The following is a 21526-nucleotide window of genomic DNA, read 5'->3' as shown; positions in this document are numbered from 1 at the left end:
TGTTGCTTAGAGGGTTCTTTACTTCTCAGAGACTTATGCTTCTTCAATGTCCTATTTAAATAAATAATAACTAGGGTCTAATTTTAAACTTTTATAGTGTTAAGTTCTACTTTATAAGCTTATTCCCAGTGAAGTCAACTTTTAAATTGAAATAGACTTTTAAAAGATTGGTATATCTTTTAAGGGAGGATTTTTCTGTATATGTTTATATATATACTTGATATTTTATATATATCATGAAGCATTTTTTTTAAAAATCCAGGTTCTCAGCCTTTAAGATACTTTTCATATGCTTTATGATAGCATTTACTGCAAGATAACTATTAACAATAATGCTGTAAATTTAAAATTTAACAAGTGCTATCATATTTTTTTAAATTCTGCCCTCAAAATGATCTTTGCTAGGCAGACAAGCATCATCTTTGTTTTTAAATGAGGAAACAGTGTCAAGCATTAATTAGCATCACTCAACTGGTAAGCAGTAGATCCCAGGCTAAAATCCAAAAATTATGACTCTCCATGTGTTTTATTATTATTTATGATTTTAATATAAATGACATATTTTTAAATGTTTAGAGATGGTAAAGTAATAATGTGGAAATAGGAATCATGCTTTTGATAAAGAAGAAAAGTAACAATTTTAAGGGTAATCTAAATTTATTGGTAAATTTTAAGCATATTCTCTTTCTAACAAGGTCACCACAATTAGTCTCACATGCCAAGCTGAGTGTACACAAAAGAAAATTATTTATGCTTCTTGTCTTATCTGTAGCATATCTCAAATGAGAAATAGGATGTTTAACCTGAGAGAAGTTAGTAATAGGGCCATCATTATTTGTCCAAAATTCAAATGGATGAAGGACTCCAACCTGATGGAATATACGATTTGTTTATTTCTTCTTTTTCAACACATGCCCTGTAGCATTTCTGGGCATGTATATTAGAAATCTTTTTTAAAGATTGTAGGTTTTAAATACTAGTTAATCAAAATATGATTTATATTTTAGTAAATTACAAGTCATGTGATTTACAGTCTCCATAACTTCAGTGTTTCTTCATTTAATAAATTTTGTATTGTTAGAGTAAAGTTAAAATCTACAATACATGTCTTTTAGAGAACTATATTTATTGGTTTGGTCTTTCCTCTATGAAGGATTTATTAATAGTGTTAGGATCTACCGCTGTGGAAGGAATAGACAGAAATCTAACAGCATACAAGTTTAACAAATGAGAGAAGCTACCGGGACTGTTCATGGGAAGAAAGGAGCCTCATCAAAGTTGAATTTTCTGTTGCCTGAGATTCCACATAGAATTGCAGCCATGAATTATGTCATACCAAATTACAATCTTAGAAAGCCTAATTTAGATGCATAGCATTAACTTCAGGATTGATAAATGCTCCAGGGCATACTCCTTAAGTAAACACTGATAATATTACTTTACTTTAAAAGTGTATTTTAATTTATATAGTGATAAACTAATAGAAAGATTGTAAATATGAGCTGAAATTAATGTGTCTTCATAGCACTGTCCATGCTACAAATGGGGAGACTTCAGTTTTTGGAATCTTTCTTCTGTTTCTTACCATACAGAATGCACTGTTTTTAGATACCTGGGGGAGGAAGGCACAGTCCTCTCTCAAGGACTTACTAGGGTTCATGGTTGAAGAATAGGCCCAGTGCTATGGGAGCTAATGGGGGAGAATGGAGAAGCTACTTGTGAAAGAAAAAGAAGCAACAGAAGACTTCATAAAGGAGGAAATACTAAGCTGTTCTTCAAGCATGAGTGAGATCTCAGCAGAAGAAAATGCCAAGTGTGGAAACATCGATGTAGAAATGGCAGACAGGTTGGGGGTATGGCTAGCAAGTTTGCCTTCAGATGATACTTGCCTGAAATACAAATTGAAGCTAAATTTTAGAGAGCGTTACTATAATCACAGACATCTGAGCTTTATCCTACTGGGGTAAGAAACCCCTGAAGGGTATTTGAATGAGGGATTAACAGGTCCGTGTTGTTTTAGGAAGTTGTATAAAAGATGGTTTAAAAGTGGGAAGGGTTGCGGGGAGGGGAAGGGCTTTTGCAGTAGTCTCAGTGGGTTAGTGAGAGTCTTCATTAAGAAAGTGGCAGAGGGAGTGAATATGAGAGACATGACATAATTTATAGAACGTGACAATTGGTTGGATATAGACAATAAACATGGAGAGAGATGGATTCAAGCTTGGAAGATAACCAGGAAGATTTTTAGGGGTGGAGAAATTATCAGTTTGCTTTTAGATATTAATTATTTGGTACCTTTGATACAATTCATGAATGAATGTTTCCTGAAAATATATAGAACCACGCCTCTCCATGATAAGTTCAGATATAATCAAGTGGGCGCCTGCGTGGAGCAGTTGGTGAAGCTTCCAATTCTTGGTCTCGGCTCATGTCTCAATCTCAACTGTCATGGGATCCAACCCATAGGCCAACTGGAGTCTGCTTGGGATTCTCTCTCCCTTCTCCATGCCCCTCCCCCCAAGTGTTTCTCTCCGTCTCAAATAAATAAATAAATCTTTAAAAAAATAAGGTCAAATATAATCAAAGATTTTTTTTCACCAATACATACTTTTTATTCTACCAAAACATAATCTAATATCAACTATATCAAGCTCTAGTTTTGAACCCAATATCTGAGATATTCATATTTAACAGTATAGACCGATATACATAAAGAAATAGGCAATTATTGGTATAGGCCCTTAAGAGTTGTGTTTAAATATAGTGTTAATACTTAAATAACTTATGTCCCATATTTATATTACTGTACGTGTTGGCTACATCTTTTGCTGTTTCTCATTAGAATTTTTCACTAAGAAAGACTTTTTGCCCCCTGAGAGATTTTAGTACCATTTTGTCTAATTGTACCTTATGTTAAACTACCATATTATAAGCTTCTCTGGAATAATAAAATCGTACTGCAGTTATCCTCTTAAGGAGCTCTGAGTTGTTAGGCCATTACAGCTTGGTGACATTCTGCTGACTGCAGATTGGTGAACGAGAAGGGTCAACATTAAGACAGTTTCTTTTACACTATTTCATACAAACATTACCAGTATGTCTTTTAGTAAAATGTTGATGTCATTAAAAATTCAAATGTAAGGAGTTTAGCGCAGTTCTATGTGAACATTACAAAAAGGACTCGGCAACTATCAATCAGATGCATTCGGCTGAGTGAATTTGTTTGCACGCTATTTATTTGAACTAAGTCTCTAATAAGCCTCTTTTGCTAATTGGACTTAACATTTATGTTACTAAATGAGAAGCGTTTTGGCTGCCATATAGCATGGTAAGACCTACCCAGTGGAATAAACAACTAACATCTGTTATCTTGTCCTGCTCCAGCTTGGCTTTTACCAGTTAAGTACATCAGTCCTGAAGTCAAGGTTATCAAATATGTGAATCTCTGGCTCAGGCATGTGTATGTGAAGTCAAAGAAATAGCACATCATGAGTGAAGACTAGCCAGCTGAAAGATGCTGGATGCAGCCAGCCCATTTTGTTTTAACCTTTACAAGCCCTACAACCTTAAGCAAAAACCTTAAGTAGGAGTTATGATTTCTGTAAAGTTTTTATAATAATTATTTTTAGTGTCTGCCTTTTTTTTATAATAATTATTTTTAGAATTAATTTCACTTTTTTCTTTAGCATTAAGATTTTATGCTGATAATTATTGGGTGAAAAATAATTGCTTTTTATAATACATTTATATTTATTTTCTTTTTGAAAAAAGAAGCTAAATTTGGATTTGGCTGGGCTTCGGAGGGAAAAAGAAGACTTGCTGAGGAAATTGGAGTCCTCATCTGAAATCACAAGTTTGGCAGAAGAAGTTTCCCGGGTGATAGTTCCACGGATACAAGTTACATCACTTGGTCCTTCAAGGAGCATGGATTTGGAGATGAAGCAATTGCAGTGTAAATTAAAGGTAATTAGAAATTTTAATAAACATGAATACATATACCTTTTCCTCATAGTTCTGGAGTCTACAAGTCCAAGACCAAGATCCCTAAAGACATGTTTATATTGATTCTAATTATGGTATAAATAATTCAAAAGTTATTAATACTATATTTGACCTCATCATTCTCTTTTAGCCTAGCAGTTTCTTATTGGTAACTTACAACACTGTCTCTGAGAAAATGACAAGATACAATGGAATCCTGTTAGAAGATGGCAGAAACTAGCCATTGTCATTTCTCTTTCACTACTGAACTCCCCTCTAACCTCCATTCCTCCTTCCACTGAACAGAATTCCTTTCAAACTTTAGTGTATCAACATAAATAGAATTGTTTCCCTCTATACAGTTGCTACTATTTTAATTTGGTGTTTGTTGGATGGAGATGAGAAAGGAGGAGGGAAATTATGGAGGGAGAGAGAAACACAGGGCAAAGGTGGTTGGTTTGATAAACTTTAGCAAGTTAAACCTGAGAATTAAGAGTAAAAAGCCATGTTCATTTTCTTTGTGAAGAATACTAAGTCCAGGTGAAATTATCAACAACTTAAAAATAAGGCTGACCTTAGTTTAAGTAGAATTACCTTGTAAAAAACAGGATTTGTGATATTTAATTGGAAAGTTCATTTTCATACTGTTTAAAACATGCTCATTTATTCCTCACATACTTAATTATTTTGTTTGGTGGGTTTTGCTAGCTGGGAGCTCTAAGGACACTCTATGTGGGACCATCACATAATGAGAGTCACTAGAAAGTTCTGGTTGGAAATGCACAGAGTCCATTAGGAATGGAGTAACTATAACTGCTGAAAGGGCATTAGAATATTGAATTATCGAACAGATTCAGTTGCTTTTAATTCAAAATATGATAGGTGTGCACTCCAAAAGTATCTTTAAATGAAGGGTTACTAAGAAGATAAAATAGGAGGATGAAGTTTAAAGTAAATGAATGTATAATTACTTGAAAATATTTTGCTTTGTTAATAATAGATATAATAATATTAATTTAGATATTTCCTAAATACCATCTTCTTCAGAGTTTTTATGTGCAGAACTTGCCTCAACCACTACATTTCATAAGTTTAAATACCTTACATAATACAAATATGAGAAAAAATAGTGGTGCAAGCTTTGGTGCATACATCTTTTCATAAGATGCGTTTGTTTGTGAAAAAGTGGACTAAAACTATTTCCGTGTTGGGTTTCTTACAGAAAAAGTCTTTGAGATATACTTTGATCCTGTCTGTATCTACTACAGAAACTTTAGTTCACAGTTCTGTAAATTAAGTGTTCATGCTCCTAATATAACTTTAGTTTTCACCAAGATAAAATAGAATGTTGGATCCAATAATACCTAATCTGATTTCTTAATTTTTTAAAGTGGTTAATAGCTCTACATTGATTTATATTTTACTTACTTGGTTTTATATACTATGAAATCATCTAACATAACTTTGGAAATAATAGACCCATGTCAGTATCTGTAAGTTGTTTACCTTATGGTTTCCCATGGTGTAAGTTTTCACCCACATATAAATCTCTTCACTTTGGAGGAATGTGTGAGTCACAAAGATAAGACTATGAGAATGTCTGGAGCAAGTTAGGTCATACTCCATGTATGTTTGAAGTGAAGTGTCCATATCTAGCCTGGAGTCCTAGGACACTGACCAGGCTACATAGGGACAGAAAGGATAAATCTTTACTCTGCCTTGTTTCATGTTTTAATATGGAAGTACCTTAGAAGACCAGTGCCTTAAGGTGTATAATACACTCTGTTACTACAAATTTGTTTTGATATTCTATTAATTTGCTAGGTCTTCCTAACAAAATACCACACACTGCATGGCTTAAGTAATGGAATTTCTTTTCCTCATAGTTCTGGAGTCTACAAGTCCAAGATCTAGGTATCAATAGGTTATAGGTTCTCTCGTTAACTTGTACCTCTTATGGTCAGTCCTGTGTCTGTGTTATCTGTGTTCACTCTCCTCTTCTAACAAGGATACCAGTCATGTCTGGTGAAGGTTCACCCATACGACCTCGTTTTACCTTAATTATTTCTTTAGGGCCTTATCCAAATACAGTCACATCTTGAGGTACTGGGGTTAAGACTTTAACATACAAATTTTATAGGGACACAATTCAACCCATGGCAGATAACAACTTGCTAACATCATAATTTTCTAAAAAAAAAAAACTTTCTTGTTGATGTTTTTATGCCTAATTAAGAAGAAACTCATTAGATTTGAATATATTAAAGATTTACATGACCTTTTAAAATTTTATCCAGGTAATTTTAGTCTTTTCTGTGTAAATTCTTAGGTATACCTCTTAGAACACATGGTGTATTGAGTATCATTTCATTGCTCATATGTATTTTCTGTATCCTCATTTTTACCTCTATTATACATGTTTCTTCAAGGTATCCAACTATATATAGATAGATAACCAAATATTTAGGTATGTACAAATTCCTTCCAGTAGATGGTGTGTGTTATTTATATTTAGTGTATTTATAGTTATTTATAAAATTAGAATTTACTAGTACTTCAGTTTATATTTGTGGCTGTTTGACTTCCTGCGTATTGAAAGCATTCCTTTGGGGTAGACCAAGTTCTTTTCCAATTTTCCAGTAAGTCAATAATGAAGCATCATAGCTTTTAAACTACTGTTCCTTTATAGGTAAACTATTGCCAGGCTGGTTCTACGTCCTTTACATATATTAACTCATTTAAACCTCATTTTTAGGGGTCCCTGGGTGGCTCAGACATTTAGCCCCTACCTTCAGCTCAGGTCATGATCTCAGGGTCCAGGGATCACGCCCTATGTTGGGCTCCCTGCTCAGTGGGGAATCTGCTTCTCCCTGTCCCTCTGCTCCTCCCCACCTGCTTGTGCTCATGGTCGCTCTCTGTCTCTCACAAGTAAATAAAAATCTTTTTTTTTTTTTTAAAGATTTTTTAATTTTTTATTTATTTGACAGAAATCACAAGTAGACGGAGAGGCAGGCAGAGAGAGAGGGAAGCAGGCTCCCCGCTGAGCAGAGAGCCCGATGCGGGGCTCGATCCCAGGACCCTGAGATCATGACCTGAGCTGAAGGCAGCGGCTTAACCCACTGAGCCACCCAGGCGCCCCAGTAAATAAAAATCTTTAAAAAAAACAAACCTCACTTCTCTCCTGTGAGATAAAATCTATTACTCTATTTTACTGTTGAGAAAGCAGAAACACAGGTTAAATTAATTGTCCAAAGTCAACTGAACTACTAAGAGAACCGAAATTAGAACTCAATCCCTCTGACTTTAGAGTCCATGCTTTTACTTAGACACTCTGCAGTTTAAAAACAAACAAACAAACAAACAAACAATAACAACAAAAACCCACCTTTAATAAACTTAAGCAGGAAAGCTCTAACCACGATGGATTCTTACCATTGTGACATTTTTGAAATAAATGTTTTGTCCAGATTTGAGGTCATGCTGCAGATAAATATTGTATAGTAGAAATGGAAAATATTAGAGGCCTTGGGTTTTGATCACTCTTTGTGCATTAACTTCTTATGGGACCAGACTGAGGAAATAATTTCTCCAGAGGTCTAAAGCAGGGATACCTTTCTACCCACTTCATAAGGATTTTTAAGGATCAAATGAAATGGCTGTGAGATTTAGAGATTCTGGTAAAAGTATATATCAAGCTGATGTTTTATTTACTATAATTCAGTAATCCCTCAACTCTCCAGAAGTCAGACTTACAGCATTTTCAGTCACCTAAAATAACAGCCTTAAGTCTAAAAACAGAAAAGAATCAAACAACTACCTTAAAATTCACTTAATTTATTCCACTAAAGATACTGTCAGGCTTCATTTACCACCAGTTATCTTTTTTATTTTAAATACAGCTCCAGTAAGTCTATTTGTTCAACTTCTCAGCAGAAAAGACCTCAAAAGATTAGAAGTAGGCATATTAAAGGAGCAGACAATTGTTTTTAGGCAGGAATATGGATGGCAAAAGCAAGAAATTTTGGCCAAGGGATTGACAGAGAGAAAAAGAAAATAGGAAAATAATAAGGTAAAAATACAAAATTAGAAAAACAGCAGTCTGGGACCATTTAGAGTAAGGGTCAGTAGCCATTTATATCATAATAGTTCCAAAAGGCATGACAATATAATGATATAGTGACGACTTACTATAGCAAGTTAACATATATAATTAATACAGTGATAATATTTATAATATATCACTATATTGAAGTATCACTATTATAGTGTTTCATGTAAGTATGGATGTTCTTGTTTCTAAGTGAGTGAACAATCATTCCAGAGAGAATTGAAAATTAATGGTAGAAGCAAAAGCTTCAATTATCTGCTAAATTCACTAGTGTGGAATATCTTATTCTGCCAATGCTTGTCAAATATGGTAGAAATTTAGATTGCATTACACAATCAAAAAAATTTTTAGCTTGTATTTTATTTATTTATTTAGAGAAAGAGTGAGAGATTGAGGAAGTGGGAAACAGAGAGAGAGGGAGAGAAAATTTTAAGCAAGCTCCACTGCTGAGCATGACATGGGGCTTGATCCTGCAACCCTGTGATGATGACCTGTGCCGAAATCCAGAGTCAGACACTTAACTGATGAGCCACCCAGATGTCCCCACTTAATCAAAATTTTTCACATTCAGTACACTTGCCATTTTTAAGAAAATTTCCATATTTGTAAAAATTAAAAATTATTTCAAATTTTATATTTAGATATGCTTTACCACAGAGATATTTTGAAGTCTGACTAATGAATTTGACTCTCATTTACATGATGTGATTAATGGTTTCATCTTTTCAAATTTATGTTTCATTTAGTGTGATATGGTCAAAGCTGGGAATAGTTCTAACACAAATGATTGTAATTACTAGAAAGATTAGCAAAATATTCCAAATACTTTTAAAGCTATCACATTTTATTCTGCTTATATTAATTTAATATTTTAAAATTTCAACAAATAAATTAATGTATGTTAACACTATCATTTAGATGGGGAAACTATAAATATCAAAAACACTAGGTAATATCTCAGATTACATGTTTACTTGGAACTTGAGTCCAAATTAAGAGTTAGGGTTCCTGACACTCCATTTACTACCTCTGGCTCCCGGGCTGTGCAGTCAGCAAATACCACAAAGCTGTTCTGCTTTGAAAAACTGATGTTTGGGTCCCTGGGTGGCTCAGTGGGTTAAGCCTCTGCCTTCACTTAGGTCATGATCTCAGGGTCCTGGGATCAAGCCCCACGTCGGGCTCTCTGCTCAGCAGGGAGCCTGCTTCCCCCTTCTCTCTATGCCTGTCTCTCTGCCTATCTATGATCTCTGTCTGTCAAATAAATAAATAAAATATTTAAAGAAAAAAAGAAAAACTGATGTTTGTGCATAGGAACTTGAAAAATAAGTAGTAATAGTAGTAATAAATTGAAGTAAGTAAATTTAGTATTAGTAAAGTTCCCTATCAGTTATCTGTCACTGTCATACAAATCCTAAAATGCAGCAGCTCAAAACAGTAGCAGTTTATTAATTCTTAAGATCCAGTGGGTTGGACCAGGCAGGTCTTTTGCTTCTGTCTTTTGTGTTCTCTCTTGTGCCTGCTGCATTCTTTTAACTCAAGGATTTATCTGGACCAGAAGTTCCAAGATAGCCTTACTCACAGCCGATCTGCAGAGTGGCCACCCGGGTCCCTCCCTACTTCTCCACGTGGCCTTTCCTCCGTCTACCCTGCAAGGTGATCCCAGGCAGTGTTCTGAGAGGGCAAAAGTGCAAGCTGCAAGGGTTGAGGCCCAGGATCTGGTACTTGCGTAATTTCATTTCTGTCACTTTTTTTTTTTTTTTTTTTTTTTGGACAAAGCAAATCACGGGCCAGACAGACTGAAAGGGTTGGAAGCTGAATCTTACCTCCTAATGGGAGGAACTGCAGAGCATTTGTGACCATATTTGGTCTGTTTTGGGTTCTTAGTAAACCCGCCATTCATTTTAAGTAATCTTATTAGCCCATTAAAATACTAAATTAATCACATGCACATATACATTTTATAAAACCGTCCATGTTTCTTTCCCATACGTGTATTGTGGGTATGTGCTTTTTACAGTTGTTATACAATGACATTCTTCTGTGGTTTTGGTATGTTATATAAAAATTTTAGTGTACCTTAGTACTTCTATTAAAACATATAAAATAAAGCATTTAAAAATAATAAAATGTCCTTCTTAATTATAAGCATAATTTTGCAAATTTAACTCTTCATGAGAATGGTTGGTATTTATTTGTATGCTGCATTCCACCAAAGACTGAAAGGTGTATTTGATTTTATGTGTATTTTTAATCTAGAATGCGACTAATGAACTCACTAAACAGTCATCAAAAGTGAAATCTCTGAAATTTGAACTCCTAGCAAAAGAAGAACACATAAAGGAGATGCATGAAAAGTATGTTCTTGATATTTTTATCCATTGTATTTGGTGCCACCTAGTGGTAGTGAACTCTATTAAACATTGCCCCCAAGAAATAATACTGCAAGTTCAAAATGAAGTTTTTCCTTCCTTAGTTCATGTTTAAACCTCAATAAGAAGAAAGTTTAAGAATATTACCTATAAGCACGGTTGATGAAAGACTATTTACTATTTTTTATTTAGAGTAAGAATATTTAAAGTTAGATTAAACATTTAATTTTGAATATATATAAATTAATTACCTAAAGACTATAAACAGAAAACTTATGAATGTGGTAATTATTTGGACAAAAATAAATGTATAGATTGATCTTTTATTGGATTTAATGCCTAAGCTTATAGAGCTAAGGTGGAGAAAAAGGAAAGTTTCACTTGTTTCTAAAAGGAAGATTATAAAAGTTTGTACTTCATGTGTTTATTAGCAGAAAGGGGTTTGAAATGTTCTATCTCACTGAATCAAAATGATTTCCTTTCTATATCTTTTATATATATATTATTACAGCTTAGGGGTGATTACATGTTTAGACAGAATTCCAGTCTGTTGTTGATAGTTTGAGAAATATATCTATCTACTGTACATACATGTATACCACATTTAAGTGAAGATAACTTTGAAGTGATACTAACAGATGAAACTACAAGACTAAAAGATTGGTTAATTTTTTAAACAAAATATCTCTGGGTTTATTTATGATCCTCAGAAGCAGTCTTGTTTACTATTTAAGAGTGAAGGCTCTAGAGACACATTCTTTGGATCCTGGCTCCTTGACCTGCTAGCTCCGTATCACAGTTTAATAACATCCACTCATAAAATTCTTGTGAGGCTTGAACGACTGTGTGTAGAGCCCTTGTAACAGAGCTTGGCACACAGCAGATACACTGCAGATGTGGCCTGTTCCTATTGCATAGGACCAGTAGTAGTCGTCATTGCAGCTGCCGTTTCACACAGGTTATCTGGGAAGCTGCACTGATAGGTCAGTTCAGTCATAAATGATATTAAATTAGAAGATACCATGCCCAAGGTTATTGTGTTTCTATATCACGGTATGAGATTTTATATTTGTTTATTTTTGTATAGAATTGTTTCCAGTCAGTGTTAGGCTTGTTCATGATCTCCAAATTTCAGTTGGATTTTTGATAGCAATGCAAGAATACAGCTTAGATATAATGATTTTTATAAAGATTTTTTTATTTATTTATTTGTGAGAGAGAGAGTGAGAGCGAGCACAGGCAGACAGAGTGGAAAGCAGAGTCAGAGGGAGAAGCAGGCTCCCTGCAGAGCAAGGAGCCCGATATGGGACTCGATCCCAGGACGCTGGGATCATGACCTGAGCCGAAGGCAGCTGCTTAACCAACCGAGCCACCCAGGCGTCCCTAGATATAATGATTTTAATTTTTCATAAATTTTGTCAATCTTTCTCAGTTATCCTATTTTTTATGTCTTAATGTATATATAATACTATAATTACCAGTAACGACTGGATTATAAATTTTATAAAAACTCAAACTATTAATAGAGCAATATTTCTTCTCATGTAATTATCTTATTTGCAATTAATATCAGATAGCATTTAAAAATTAACAGGAGGTATAGCACTGGATAGTATGTAAGATTATCATGTAATCATATAATCACTGTTAAAATATTTTCTATCATTTCGATAAAACATCTTTTTTCCCTTTCAAGGATGTCCCGAATGGAGAGGGATATAACCATGAAAAGACATTTGATAGAGGACTTGAAATTTCGACAGAAAGTAAATCTGGAAAGTAATGAGAGTATTAATGAAATGTTAGAAAATCTTGAAAAAAAGGTATCAGCTTTTATGTTCTCAGATGTTGAAAAAAAATCACTGCCCTCTTATTTATTGATACTCTTGAGTATCAATCTTAATAAATTTATAGAAAATATTCATAAAATATGTATACTGTTACATAATTACATTACCTGCTCTGAAATTACATTCTTTTAAAATTCAAGACTCAAATCTCATATATAATGTAGCCACACATTCTCTTTTTATTTGTGAACATATCATGAGAAGATAATCAATTTTAAATTTAAAAACCTTCGGATGTTCTTTATACAATTTAGAATTATTTGCTTTATTTAGTTTGCTAACATTTATAATGATTGAATGAAGCATATATTTTTAAATGAAAAAGGTGATAACCAACTACCAGAAGTTCTTTAAAAAATGTACTCACCCAACATTTTTAAGTGTACTTTTTCCTTCTGTACATTTAATTCAGTGTACTTAGAAAGAGAGTTGTATTTAACACAGTTGCATATCTGACCCTAAAGTGGAAATCAGCAATTTGCTGACTAAGAGATTTTTGGTTTTTTTGTTTTGTTTGGTTTTGTTTTGTTTTGTTTGTAAGGTGCTATTTGCACAACTCATAAAGCAGCTTGTGCTTTGGCATTCACTAAATGTTATCCACTCCAGAGAGAACATCTCCCTTACTTTCCTTGTTGAAAATAAAAATGTAAGTATCTGTTAGCTCAAGTGGATTTAAGAGAGAAAATTTTACATGAGCAAGACAAATGCACATGGATTTTCTTTCTTTTTCTCCTCCACACATCCATGTATGTTATAATTACTTCCTATAGGTTTTTTTTTTTTTTCAGTGTTGTCATTTAAATACTGCTGATTTTTAAACTTTCATTCCAGATATCATTGGATATGGTCTTAGAATCTTTTTATAAGTAATTACATATCTTTAGTGGCATTAAGTGAATAAAGAGAAACTATTTCTTCTTTCAAATGTATAATTAGTATGTTGCAGCACTTACTTAATTTTATCCTAAAAAGTACATGTTATATGGTTATGACTGAAAGTTACCCATGACTCAGCTTGCTTAAGAATCAGAGACAACCATCCCCTACTTAACGGAAGTTTAGGTTAGTAATGAAAGGAAACATAGTTAAAATTAGTAATGTATTATTAGACAGACCACACATATGGCCAGAGATTTTTAAAAATCACTGTACTAATTCTTATGTTAAATTAAACTAAGCTTTGCTGTAATACTGTTTTCTCTTCAACATGTGATGATACCAGAATGTTGTTAAAAATGAAAGGGGTAGTATTGCAGGACAGCATTTTAAATCACAGAAGTATAAAAGTTATAATATTTATAATTTTGATGAGTTTATTTTAATAGGGAAGATTTTTCTTCCCTGCCGTTGTTTCTGGAATGGCAAATTGTTTCCATTATTAAAAGTTGAAGTTGTTAAAAAAAAACCTTCATTCATACCTTTTCATACCTTTTTGTGCATTTTTCATTTTTTAATGATTTAAGGGTTTTTGTCTCATTTGTGATATAAGTTCTACAAACCTTATACTTGCATTTGATATTGTGTATTTTTAAACTTTTATTTATTTAAATTTGATATCATTTATGAGAGAATAAAGAAATTAGACTTATTCATGAATTCGTTTGGTTTCTGTTTAAACAAATGGAGTTTATGACTAGGATGCCTTAACCGATAATAGTTACCTTTAGGCTTTTGCTATAGGTGAAGACACTAACTGAAGAATGTTCCAATAAGAAGGTATCAATTGATTCACTAAAGCAGAGACTCAGTGTTGCCGTGAAAGAAAAGTCACAGTATGAACAGATGTATCAAAAAACTAAAGAGGAATTAGAAAAAAAGGTATGCTTTTTGGACATGTTAGCTTAGAAATAGAATGTTATCGTATCTTTTAAATTTTTAAAGTCCTCATTTTTTTTCTCCCCAAAACTATTATGAGCAACTTAATTGTTTCAGATAACTGCAAAGTACATTTCTATCTCTACATGAAACAGAATTTGTTTAACATTAAAGGTAGTGCTATATTAGAGAAACAGATTTTGTGTCTTGATAATGTGTTTAAATGAACATTATTGTTAAGAACTGGCCTAAGTGGCTATAAATTTTTTGGACGCACTTAACCTTATAAACTAATTAAATATTTCTATTTGATTTGTGAGATCTTTTGCTCTAAAATAGTTTCCATGTCTTTAATGATGTCTTTATAATTTTTAGAAATATAAATAACTTTGATGATAAATATATGAGAATATGTGCACAGGATATTTTATTGAAAATAAATGAAAACAACCATCCATTTTAACCAAATGAAAATAAATACATACAGAAAGAGAATCATGAAACCATTTTTTTACCTGACATGTATATCTAAGTCTTCCTGATATGTTTGTGAATGATTTTCTATTCTGTGATCACTGGTCTTCTGCAGGATGTCAAGCTTAGTCTCCTAGTATCAAAAATAAGTGAGACCGAAACTGCAATGGCAGAGATTGAAACGGCGGCATTTAAGCATCTTCAGGGATTAGCACTGCAAAGTGAGCAGGCCCTAGAAGGTGCACAGAAGAAGTTGTTGTTAGCCAATGAGAAAGTGGAAGAGTTCACCATCTTTGTAAAGGTTTGAATTACTTGTAGTTTACTAACTGTACTGTACTTCAGGAGAATAGTGACCTCCTTGAGATGATGTGGGAACACTCTGAAGCTTCTGCTTTCTGAAACCACAAAGCATCTTCTCCTACCCTACTTGCCACAGTGTTTAAAATTTGTCTCGAAAAGGTCTTGTTTTACAGTTTGAGTTTAAATTTTTCCACCATATTTTTAATATTCTTAATATCAATTCAGTTATGAATCGTAATAATCTTGTAATCAAGACAGGTTTTGAGATGAAAGAATTAAGTCATTTATGTACTCTATTCTTTTGAAAATCCAGCAAGGACAATCAGAAACTTGCCCCAGATCTACTGAAATTCAAAGACATCTGAACCCCAGTCCATAGCCCATTAAACATGGAATGGATAGAGGAATGGTAAATGACTTAGCAGAACAAAAGGAAGACAAATCAAAGTGCCTGCAAAGGCTGTACTTACTGTCCAGAAATTATCTGACAGATGAGGAACCCCAGAGAGGGTCAGTCATTGGCTACACAAGGAACTACGATGTGGGGGAAGGGTTTGTTCAAAAGTCCTTCTAAGGAGCTTTTCTGGCATCTGGTCTGTGCTTTTGCCCCAATACTCAGACAGTATTCCTCCCTTAGCTCTTCTGGGAAAATCAAGGAGGAACAGCTCTGGTTTCAGAGTTACTAGGCACTATGGACCAGGAATCTGGTGATTGCTCTGCTCCTTTAGTCCCACCATGAGTTGCTGATACCGCCTTTTGGTGCCTTTTATCCCATCTCATATTATAGCTAGCAAATGGATCTCTTGCCGCCAGGTAGATGATGAGTTTCTTAAAGTGAAGGACAGTGTTTTATCAATCTCCACTTCCACAACATCTACAGGTACCTCACAGAATAGTCCACTTGTGGTCATGATCACTACCTAATCAAACTATATTTCTATTAGAAATAGGAAATTTTAATGTAGTTCTTTGGCCTTTCAAAATAAGCACCAAAACAATGTGATTATGGTGGGAAAGTGTCTTGACCTTCTCTCTTTTCTCCTGAAATCACAGTGTTCTGTTTGTTTTGTTTGTTAGAAGTCTTTGATGAGCTTGATTTACTTGTGCTACTTGATGGCATGCGTGATTAAAAACTGGCATATCATGTACCACAAAGCTGTAGTAATCAAAACAGTATGATACAGTATGATACTGGCACAAAAATAGACACATAGATCAGTGAAACAGCAAGGAAAGCACAGAAATAAACCTGAAATTACATGGTTAATTAATCTTTGAAAAAGGAGGCAAGAATATGCAATGGAAAAAGCCAGTCCCTTCGAGAAATGGTGTTGGGAAAATTGTACAGCTACATACAGAAGAATGTAACTGGGTGACCATTTTCTTACACCATGCACAAAAACAAACTCAAAAGGGATTAAGGACCTAAAGGTGAGACCTAAAACCATAGAAATCCCAGAAGACAACATAGGCGGTAATTTCTCTGACATCAGCCATAGCAGTGTTTTTCTAGATATGTCTCCTGAGGCAATGGAAACCAAAGCAAAAATAAACTGTTGGGACTACATCAAAATAAGTTTCTGCACAGCAAAAGAATTAACAAAACTAAAAGACAACCATTGGAATGGGGAAGATATTTGCAAATGATATCTGATAAAGGGTTCCTATCCAAAATATATAAAGAACTTATAAAACTCAACACCCCCAAAACAAATAACCCAATTAAAAAATAAGCATGAGACATGAACAGACATTTCTCCAAAGAAGACATACAGATGGCCAGAAGGCACATGAAAAGATGGCTCATCATCACCAATCATCAGGAAAATGCAAATCAAAACCAAGTGCAGTGTCATCTCACACCTGTCAGAATGGCTAAAATCAAAAATACAAAAAACAAGTGTTGGTGAGGATGTGGAGAAAAGGAACTGTTTTGCAGTTTGGGTGGGAATGCAAACCGGTATAACCACTGTGGAAGACAGTATGGTGGTTCCACAAAAAATTAAATATAGAACTACCCTATAATCCAGCAGTCTTACAACTGGGTATTTACCCCAAAAATATGAAAACACTAATTTGCAAAGATCTATGTACCCCTATGTTTATTGCAACCATATTTATAATAGCCAAATCACAGAAGCAGCCTAAGTGTCCATCAGTGGATGAATAGACAAAGAAGATGTAGCACATACATATACAATGGACTGTTACTGAGCCACAAAAACGAATGAGATCGTGACATTTGCAACAACATGGATGGATATAAAGTATAATGCAAAGCGAAGTCAGTCAAAGGAAGACAAATACCGTATGATTTCACTTACCTGAGTAATTTAAGAAACAAAACAAATGAAAAGAGAGAAAAAGAGACAAACCAAAAAAACAGATTTTATCTATAGAGAACAAGCAGATGGTTACCAGAGGGGAAGTGGGTGGGAGGATAGATGAAATCGATCAAGAGGATTAAGAGTACACTTATGACAAGCATTGTCGAATCACTATATTATAGGCCTGAAATGAATATGACACTGTATGTTAACTATACTGGTATTAAAATTGAAAGAAACTGGTATAACACAGCAGTAGAAATTTATTTCAATATATGAAATATTTTCAATCCATGGAATTTTTATAAAGTGAAATTTTAAACTACAGAATCACATAACATCACTACTTACTGTCTCTTTCGCGAATAACCCCCCTGTTATTTGAATCACTCAGTTAAATTTGCCACATATATATATGTGTGTGTGCATATTCTAAAATATATTATTTTATATATTTTAATATGTTAGTGTTATCAAATCAGTTTTTTTTTTTTTCTGGTTTCTCTCTCTAGATTGGTAGGTAGTTTGGCATCTCCTAAGCCCCCCGTAGAGACTTCTCTGCTCAACATAGAGTATTTTTAAATCCACTTACCTCCATAGGTATTGATCTTATTTATAAGAAGTAACATTCCTGAACTTATAGATTGAATATAAGATGGCAGATAACTGGATCTTATGTATAATGTCATATTCTTCATTCCTCTAAAAATAGGAGCTTATGATATTTTATGCCATGTTAGTAGTACCCCATTTAGAACAAATCCCTTACTTTGTTTCTTTGGAAATCATAGATACCTTGGGAGTTTTCTCATTTTAAAAATATCTACAAAATGAATGGAATAAAACATTTTTTTTCTGTTTTATCTCTTTTAACAAAGGTTTCGATGGATATAAAGTCAAACCAATAAACCTTGCCTCAGAGGACCCCAAATGATTGCAGAGTATTAATTTTAGTGAACGTAATTTACCTTTTTCAGATTTAAAAATGTTGTTTCTTCCAGGGGCGCCTGGGTGGCTCAGTGGGTTAAGCCGCTGCCTTCGGCTCAGGTCATGATCTTAGGGTCCTGGGATCGAGTCCCGCATCGGGCTCTCTGCTCAGCAGGGAGCCTGCTTCCCTCTCTCTCTCTCTCTGCCTGCCTCTCCATCTACTTGTGATTTCTCTCTGTCAAATAAATAAATAAAATCTTTAAAAAAAAAAAAAAAAAAATGTTGTTTCTTCCAAATACTTGTTGAATAGTCTCACTCTTTAATTTCTGATAGCACTCTCAGTGAATGTTGTCATTACTTATTATGTAAAACCATTTTTATTATGACTTTTAGCTTCATAAGCCTTTGTTTTTTGTTTTCTGTTCAAATTAGGGTTTTGTTTGTTACAGTTTTAGCCAAGATATAAAATATGAAATAATTATAAGATTTATTTAAATGCCAATTATTGTTTTTTTTCTGAAATATTCTTTGAATGTGTCCTTTTGATTTTTTATTTATTTTTTAAGATTTTATTTATTTATCTGGCAGAGAGAGACACAAAGTGAGAGAGGAAACACAAACAAAGGGGGAGGGAAAGAAAGAAGCAGGCTTCCTGCTAAGCAGGGAGCCCAGTACAGGGCTTGATCCCACGACCCCGGGATCACGATCTGAACCAAAGGCAGATGCTTAATGACTGAACCACCCAGGTGCCCCAGAATGTGTCCTTCTTAAAAAGAATTGATAACCAAAAGTTTTAAAAATAGAAAAATGAATTTTATAATTACATATCTGATTATTATAGACGATGAAGTTTCATGACCTTCATGATATTATAATGGGTATACTTCATCACAGAAAATAATTTGGCAAAAATTATCCTTTAAAAAGCAAGGTTTTTATTTTTGTCCAAGGATTTGAATGATATTTAATGATTAAGTAAGTAATTTCTAATTGTTGAAGAATGACATACTAATCCTTCATATTTTTCATCAACAATGATGTAGAGTATAAATGTCTTAATAGATAAATTAAGAATTGCTGTGGTTTCATGTCATTGTAATTTGAGTTTATATTTATTTTTATATTTATATTTATTTATATTTATATTATATATTTAATTTATATATAATATATTATACTTATATTTATATTTACTTTATTTTTATTATTATATTTATATTAAAGATGATATAATAGGAAAAGATAAAAGAGATCGATAAGCCATTTTTAGTACTCTTTCAGAACCTTTCCACTTAGTTTCCATTTGGTATTGGATTACCTGTCTTAGAATCAACTGATTTTATTGCCTTTGAATAACATGCATAATTTAGGGCCCTAAATTTATTGCATCAGAGTCTTGGTGAGGGTGGGGCCCAAAAAGCTGAATTTAACAAGTTAAGTGATTATTATGCATAATACAGTTTTAAAAACACTTCCTTCAATTGTTTTTTATCAACTGAATCTATATATGAGTTGGTGTTTAATCAAAGCCTAGTGGTAATTTGAAATTTGTTTTTCTTCACTGTGATTTAGAGCCAGTGTGTAGTTGATACTGGCACTATTTCTGCTGCTTAATCCATTTTTCTAATAAAGGACAACCAGCAACTAATGCCAAACCAGAAACATTGGCAAAGACTGGACATTTGGTTCTGAGGAATGAGAGGACTACCATCCTTCTCTTCTTTGCACACATGGCCCTAGGACCATGTGGAAATGCCGAGGAGCCACTATCTGAGGCTATATACTATCAGTGACTTACTAAATTTTTACTCTGCTAGAGATCAGCTTTTGGAATATTTAAGACCTTTCATAGTTTGGCACCATTGTGCCTAGAATCTAATCTTCCCACTACTCTCCAACTTTCCCCCATACTGTGTTCATTCCTGCCTTCGCACACGTTCTCCTTCCCTTATTCATTATCCCCAAAGCATTGGCAATAGCATGTTAATAAGACTCATTCAGTTCTCAAAGATTTTAATTTAATAAATAAATTTCATATTTAATATAAATTTCTTATTTATATAAATATATATTTAATATTTATTTAATAAATAAGATTGAAATGTATTGATTGTATATCTGGCTCAAGAATAGTACTAGGGGCACCTGGGTGGCTCAGTGGGTTAAAGCCTCTGCTTCGGCTCAGGTCGTGATCTCAGGGTCCTAGGATGGAGCCCCATGTCGGCCTCTCTGTGCAGTGGGGAGCCTGCTTCCCTCTCTCTCTCTCTGCCTGCTTCTCTGCCTACTTGTGATCTCTCTCTTTCTCTGTTGAATAAATAAATAAAATTTAAAAACAAGAAAAAGAATGGTAATAGACACATAATCACTGATTAGATTGAAAACTCTGTGAAGGCAAGAGCTGGGCACATTCCTTAAAGAGCATGAAGAATGTACACAGTTCCTACATGGAACATTGTGATCACCAGGACTCATTCTGTACAGAGATTATTAGGGTATCATATAAACAGAAGTACTTAATAAATATTATTACTAGTATTAATAGCAACAATGTTTGTTCTGGCCCTGTTGTGGAATGTATTCCCTTTAGTCTATGCATTTTTCACAGGGCACAACCAGATAAGAGAAGAGGTGGAGTGACCATCTGTTCTAGATCTAGTCTTGAATATGGAATTTTGCCCAGGGGTGAAATCAAGCGCTTTGAGCATGTGTGCTGGGTGTATGTGGCAGAGCTGAGACTTTAAATCCGCTTAGTAACTGAATAAAACACACGAGGGAAAATTTCTAGAAGTATTTGCTCAGTTTGATTGAGCCCTGATACAGGCTTGTTAATGTGCTTATATGTGTGAGTCATACGCCAGATTCTAGCTTCTCAATGGTTTTTGTTAGCTCTGAAATAAATATCAGCGAAAGAACAACATTTAGCTGGAAGCTTAAATCATTTAATTACCAATATGTGCTTGCTTTGGAAAGATTTAGTAAGATGGGCATATAAATTTCTTGCTTCTTTAATGAGAACATTTGTGGAGCACTATAATTTTATTTTTATATGTACAGTTTGTTAATACTTAGGCACTGATCTACTCTCTTAGTTATGATTTTTTTCTGTTCTCTTTTCCCAACTTTAATGAGTTAGAATTGACATCTCACACTGTATAATTTAAGGTGTACAGTGTGATGATGTGGTATATGTATATATTGTGACATGTTTACCATAATAAAGTTAGTTAACACAACCATCACACCTCACATAATTACCATTTTGTTGTTGTTGTTGTTGTTATGGTAAAGAAATTTAATATCTACTCTTATAGCAACTTTCAAGTATACAATACAGTTTTGTTAACTGTAGTCCCTATGCTGTACATTACACCCTGGAAT

The 21526-nt window shown here is 33.8% G+C and overlaps 1 protein-coding gene across 8 annotated transcripts in view; it reads left to right on the top strand.

Moving 5' to 3' along the window:
• CNTLN (centlein) overlaps positions 1 to 21526 on the top strand; it is a 309757-nt gene that overhangs the window by 260041 nt on the left and 28190 nt on the right. For 7 of the 8 annotated variants that reach the window (XM_059141989.1, XM_059141990.1, XM_059141988.1 and 4 more), the window contains 5 exons: positions 3769 to 3960; positions 10343 to 10440; positions 12152 to 12278; positions 13986 to 14123; positions 14710 to 14895. In XM_059141989.1, coding sequence (XP_058997972.1) covers positions 3769 to 3960; positions 10343 to 10440; positions 12152 to 12278; positions 13986 to 14123; positions 14710 to 14895 — 741 coding nt within the window. Of the gene's footprint in view, positions 1 to 3768; positions 3961 to 10342; positions 10441 to 12151; positions 12279 to 13972; positions 14124 to 14709; positions 14896 to 21526 lie in introns of those variants that run through there. The other variant, XR_009346344.1, reaches the window with a different exon arrangement.

The sequence above is a fragment of the Mustela lutreola genome, chromosome 12 (assembly GCF_030435805.1).
Source record: "Mustela lutreola isolate mMusLut2 chromosome 12, mMusLut2.pri, whole genome shotgun sequence".
NCBI lineage: Eukaryota > Metazoa > Chordata > Mammalia > Carnivora > Mustelidae > Mustela > Mustela lutreola.
This window is presented reverse-complemented; position numbering and strand designations above follow the sequence as displayed.